The sequence below is a fragment of the Myotis davidii genome, unplaced genomic scaffold, assembly GCF_000327345.1.
Source record: "Myotis davidii unplaced genomic scaffold, ASM32734v1 scaffold354, whole genome shotgun sequence".
Classification (NCBI taxonomy): Eukaryota; Metazoa; Chordata; class Mammalia; order Chiroptera; family Vespertilionidae; genus Myotis; species Myotis davidii.
Window position 1 is genome coordinate 928,527 of NW_006285785.1, and position 6,349 is coordinate 934,875.

Sequence of the window (6,349 nt, forward strand, 5' to 3'; positions counted from 1 at the left end):
CAGCCGGGCCTGCCGGGAAATGCGGGCGCGTTTTCTCTCGGCTCCGCCACCAGCCGGGGCTCGGGCCCGTGCCCGGGCCCCCGGGACATGGCCTCCCCAAGTGCGCAGGGCGACGTCCCCACCTCCAGTCACTGGGACGACGGCGGCGCGGAGACAGGTACGGAAGCCGGCCGGGGCGTCGAGGGGTGGCCTGCGAGGACAGCCCGAGGGACGGGGCGGCCCGAGGCGACGGGGACAGCTGTCGGCGGAGCGGGTCCCGGCGTCAGCGGCGCTCGACGGGCCACCTGGGTGCGCCCAAAGCCGAGGGCCGGGCCGGGCCGGAGTCGGGACGGCGGGGAGGAAAAGGCCGAAGGGAAGGAGAGCCTAGTATAGGGGCCCACGGGCGCGGGGACCAGAGGAGCCATGGTGGCAGAGCCGCATCCCCTGTGGGGAGGGCGGCGGGACTCGGCCCCGGCGCGTCTGAACGGGGGAATCGGGTCTGAGAACTGGGCTCGGCCTCCGCCCGGCCCGAAGCTGTCCGGCCACGTCCACAGACTCCTGCCACCTCCCTGGTTGTAGGGCAGGTGCCCAGACCTCAGCGATCGCCGCCTTGACTTCCGTGGTGTGAGTGGACACGGAATTCTTTTCATTGCCATAATATCCAGTCCTTTTAAAGTGCACCGTTCAGTGGTTCTTAGCACTTTCACAGGGTTGTGCGATCATCCCCACCGTCTAATTCCAGGACATTAATATTCCAAGGAGAAAGCCCACTCCCCAGTCTCCAGGGTTCCTGGCAGACACTCATCGACTTTGTCTCAAGCCTGTCCCACCTGTCTTAATGTTCTTTAATTGTGTAAAAAGCTATTTTCTATTTTTATACTGTCTCACCCTAAGCCATTATTTCTATGAAATCATGGGTTCATTGTGCATTGTTTTCAAATATGTTTGACATATTAAGATCAGACTGTTAAAAGTATTCATGTTTATTCTGTACCAAGTAGAATAATCTCTTTTTCCTCTGGGGAAGATAATTAGCTTTCCCACTTTTTGGTGGCAGCCATAGTAGAACCAGTTGACATATTCAACCCACATATTATGATGAAGCACCTGGTATCCACATCTTGTTTCTCTGGGCTCGTTTTCTGTCGTCCCCCTGTTCTCCTACTCTGGTCCTGGATGGAAGTGGAGCTCCCTCATCATAGTACTTCCCTGGGCCCTTTGGCCTTGTAACCCTTTGATGGTGTGTGACAGCTCTTCATGGCCTAATAGTCCCTGCCCCAAGTGGTACAGGTCTTGTGACCTGTTGTAGTGCAATTGTTTTGAGAGACTACCTCCCAGCTTCCTTCATTTTATTTCTCTGGATGCATGGGAAGAACTTGGTAATCAGAGTATTTTTATTTTGTTTTGTTTCGTGTTTTTGTTTTCCTTTTTGTTTTCATTGTGGTTTTAATCATATTGGAGAATTGACAGTTTTTAACACTGGAAGCTCTCGTTTGTAGAGTATCTCTGCTAACTCTGGTACTGTTTGTTGAAACTAAATAGGGCCTCCAAAAACAAAGGCTACTATGTTATATTTAGATTTTAATAGGAACCTTACTCAGAAAAAGGTAAGGTTTTCTTCTCCCACTGTCTTTCTCCAGTACAGATATGAAGTTCAAGCATAAAATTTTAAGTTAATTTTCTTTTTTTGTTTTTAATTAATTTCAGAGAGGGAGAGAGAGAAACATCAATGATGAGAGAGAATCATTCATCGGCTGCCTCCTGCATGCCCCCTACTGGGGATCAAGCCTGCAACCCAGGCATGTGGCCTTGACTGGAATTGAACCTGGGACCTTTCAGTCCGCAGGCCGACGCGCTGTCCACTGAGCGAAACCGGCTAGGGCAGTGGTTCACAAACTGCGGCTTGGCAAACTGCAGCTCGCAAGCCACATGCGGCTCTTTGGCCCCTTGAGTGTGGCTCTTCCACAAAATACCAACTTCCGCACATAAATACCGACTTCTGCGGATGGGCCATGAAGTTTCAATCGCACTGTACGTGTGCGCCTGCATGTGGTCTTTTGTGGTATTTTATGGAAGAGCCACACTCAAGGGGCCAAAGAGCCGCATGTGGCTCGAGAGCCGCAGTTTGCCGACCACGGGGCTAGGGCTTAAGTTAATTTTCAAGTCAACATCAGGAGTTCAAGGAGGGGCAGGGCAATGTCTGTCTGAGGAGATGGATCTCTCTCTCCCTCTCTCTCTGATTGGTTCTTTCATTGTTTGATTAAGGCTAACATTGCTTAGTTTGAGTTTAGCCTCTAAAGACTGCAAAGCTTTCTTGACGTGCAAGCTTAAACCAAATAAGTGTGGAATTTTGTACTCTCACATAAGATTCCATTATTAAGTATGTAGACCTTTTACCCGAAGTAAGCCATTAATGTGTATTTTGCTGATATGGAAAAACTTTAGAGGAATCATAGCTAGTGTTCATCTTCAGTCCTTGTCCTTTCCCTATATATCCAGTTCCCAAGCCAGGTGTATTTGGAGATAACCTATTGCTCTGAGGAGGCAGGAATCTTCACCTGGGTTCTGTAGCCAGAGTTGGGAAATATTTGAAACACTAAGAGGCTCATCCATCTTTTTTTTAATATATATATATCTTATTGATTTTTTTACAGAGAGGAATGGAGAGAGATAGAGAGTTAGAAACATCGATGAGAGAGAAACATCGATCAGCTGCCTCCTGCACATCTCCTACTGGGGATGTGCCCGCAACCCAGGTACATGCCCTTGACCGGAATTGAACCTGGGACCTTTCAGTCCGCAGGCCGATGCTCTATCCACTGAGCCAAACCGGTTTTGGCGCTCATCCATCTTTTATCTGAACTGTTAAGAACCACTGCTTCAGTGCCCTTATTAGAGAGCAGGCCAAGTAGTACCTCTTATCATTTTTTCCTGTGTTGAATGAATTGCTTTTCAGGCATCAAGGATTTATTTATAGTAGTGTCTTATATTTTGCAGCCAATTGTAGAATAATCATTTCATTCTGTAGTGGTTATCGTAGCCAAGATCTCTTACTGTAAAGGAATTTGGAAAGTCTCAACTTTGGAATATGTAATACATCTCTCTTATTAGGGGTGCAAAAAGGAACTGGAGAAGAAAGGATTCAGGAATTGGGATTACATATGTACTACTTCCTGATGAAATGTGGACTTTTATCCCAAGTTCAATAAGAGCATTCTGGAGTCAGGACGTGCGTGTCCCACCGCAAAATCCATATATAAAATGTATCTTAAAGGAGATAGTAGGCATTAATTTTTTTATTTTCCTGAGCATCCCAAGAATAGCTCTGTAATTTTTCTCTGAGATGAAGAGGATACATGTAAATTAGTTTCAGTTGAGACTCTGCTAACCTTTTTTTCCCTCTTTGTGTAATCTAGCAGTGGACCTTATCATTCTATAATTTATACATTTCTAGCTTACGTGAGTTTTTTGTTTTCTCTTCCCTTTTTATGTCACAATGAGAGTTTATTCATTAGGCGCAATAAATGGTTGTGGGGTGGGCGTGCACTTAGGAGTGCCTTCCTTAGATTAAGTGCCGTTAATACTTAATCACTCAGCTGTGGGATTGAGGAAGGTGATATTGGGGCCTGAACAGACCCCACATTTGAGCAGCATCCTTCTCTGGGAAGTACCAGTAGCTTTAGAAAAAGGCCAAAGAATCTACATCTCTACAGTCATTTGCTGCATAACAGTTTCAGTCATTGATGGACTGCATATACAAAGTCTACCGTCTAGGTTTGTGTAAGTGCCCTCTGTGATGCTCACACAACAACGAAATTGCCTAACAAAACATTTCTCAGAACGTATCCCCTTTGTTAATTAGCACATGACTGTGTTTAGAGTTGTGCAGTAAGCATATTCTCAACAGTAGTATGGGCAAAATTATGTCATTTATTATAGGCCAGTGTTTCCAAAGGAACAATAGCTAAGCTAGCTTTTTATTCTATTCTGTACACACTGTGTTCCCTCAGAGCACCAAAAACCAGAAGGTAGTAGTAAATTTTGTAATGCAGGATTAAAAATGGAATTGGAACTGTGTTGAAAAAACTAAGTACAGGAGCTGTGGTTTGGGTCTAGAAATAGTAAAAATTCTGGCAGATTACTTACGCAAACTAATAGAAATCCAGGTGATTGCAAACAGTGTTATTTCCTTCAAGACACAAGCAAGGATTTTCCTTTCCCCCAGATTGCTGAATGAATAGCTTACTTGGAAAGAGGGGCAGGGTGACTATATGTCTAAACAAACGAAGGAAATTTTTCCACACTCTTCGTAAGTAGGTTAACAAGATTTCTAAAGTCAGTTTATCTCGAACAGTATTCATATTACCATTTAATTGTTCTTAATTTGTGATTTGTAGAAAATACAAGGAAACTCTAAGTAAAAAAAAAATTAGAGGCTATTTTGTACTTTATATTCTTTGTTGGAATTAATTCAGTTCCTTCTCATATTTTTAAATAAAAAGTCTTCTCCCCCTCACTGGTTTGACTCAGTGGGCAGAGTGTTAGCCTGTGGACTGAAGGGCCCCAGGTTCGATTCCAATTGGGGACACATGCCCGGGTTGTGGGCTCCATCCTCATCGAAGGGTATGCAGGAGGCAGCTGATCAGTGATTCTCTCTCATCATTGATGTTTCTGTTTCTCTCTCCCTCTCCCTTCCTCCCTTCTGAAATCAATAAAAAAAATATATTTTTTTAAAAAGTCTTCTCTGTGTCTTGTTTATCTATGGTCCCTCTTTGAAAACATACAGCCTTCTCTTCCAAAGGATGGCCCCTCGACCCTGTCTTTCCTGAGTGTAGGATAAATCCAGCACACACTCTTCCATAAGCTACATTTTTTGCAGTCCTTCAAGCCTCTGTCCTCTTCTTTTACCAATACTTCACCCTCAGAATTATCTCTGTGTTTTCTGGACATGATGTGTCTTTCATGTAAAAAGGTCTTTGCACACACTCCTCTCCCTTCAACCACTCTTCCATGTGCAGTTTTCTTTAAGAAGATTCCAGATATATTCTTGGCAAAGCCTTTCCTGATTGCATGAGAAGTAGTCATTCTTTCCTCAGGAGTTTCATAATTCTGTTATGTCATGTATGATAATTGTTTGTACCCTTCCCTACTGTGAGCCTCTCAAGTGCTGGGAAGGAGTCAAATTAATCTTTATCCTTAGTACAGTGCTTACTATAAATAGATGTTCATTAAATGATAGGCTGATAAATGTATGGACTAATGGACAAGTGGATAGATGGACAAATGGATGGATACACTTAAGCCAAGAGCATGAAGCACCTTGTAAATAAACATTTAACTAGTTAGGTGCCATACTGACAGAGGAAATTGGGACATAATTTTTATGATTTCTAGATAGAGTAACCCTTTAATTTAGCATCCAAGCTGGGACATTTTTGAAAGTACAGATAGCAGGAGGGATTGCTATGAACAGTTATGCCATAATTATGGGTGTGAGCCAGGAATCTCTCAAACCTGAAAGAGATGATCACTCTACTAGGTTACCAGGGAAAAGAACATTCTAGACAGGAGAACAGGTTTACGTAGGTGAAAAGTGACGTGTATTATTTTCCTGTCTGCACCTGCAATTGCATGTGACTCTAAGGCAGTTAATTTATGTCACAGCTCTCATAGGTAGGTAACCATGACCATTAGGTACCAGCTTTCGTTTGTGTTAATAATGTGGAGCTTTGTCATGGATACAATTTGTAGACTGTTGACTCAGAATAGAAAATTATTGAGGAAGACTGCTTCTTTAGAAAGTGTCCCTTCTGAACCTAATCTACCTGCCATTAATCTTCTCTGAAGCCTGGCCTACTTTCTAGTGTTTATCTCCCTCCTTATATTACTCCAGTGCCTTCCACCTAGTATATGCCACATAAATATTTTCAATGACCTGTTTACTGTTAAAGGAAAGGGCCTTGTGTTTCCTGTCTCCAAGCTTTTTTCTCCTCTCTGCCTCTCTTCCCAGCCTCTTGAAATCCTCCTTTTCCTGTTTTTTTAAAACATGTTAACTTTATTATATATTTTTTTAAGTCCTCACCTGAAAACATGCTTTTATTGGTTTTAGAAAGAGAGGAAGGGAGAGAGAGAGAGAAATATCAATCAGCTGCCTCCTGCAGGTGCCTGACTGAGGATAGAACCCGCAACCTGAGTATGTGACCTAATCGGAAGTCGAACCTACGACGTTTCGGTGTACAGGATGGTGCTCTAAACAACTGAGCTACGTGGCCAGGGCCCGCCTTTTCCTTTGTAAATTATACACTTTGCTGATGCTTTCTCAGTTTAGTCTGACTCACAACATTCTCTGAGCTCTTGGTGTCTACACATT

At 43.8% G+C, this 6,349-nt stretch overlaps 1 protein-coding gene across 1 annotated transcript in view; it reads left to right on the forward strand.

The window, feature by feature from the left end:
- Nucleotides 1-7: 7 nt before the first annotated feature.
- Nucleotides 8-6,349, forward strand: part of TBC1D20 (TBC1 domain family member 20) — a 28,869-nt gene continuing 22,527 nt past the window's right edge. The window contains exon 1 of the mRNA XM_006756720.2: nucleotides 8-157. Within this exon, the coding sequence (XP_006756783.1) occupies nucleotides 88-157 (70 nt within the window). The 5' untranslated portion in view covers nucleotides 8-87. The remainder of the gene's footprint in view (nucleotides 158-6,349) is intronic.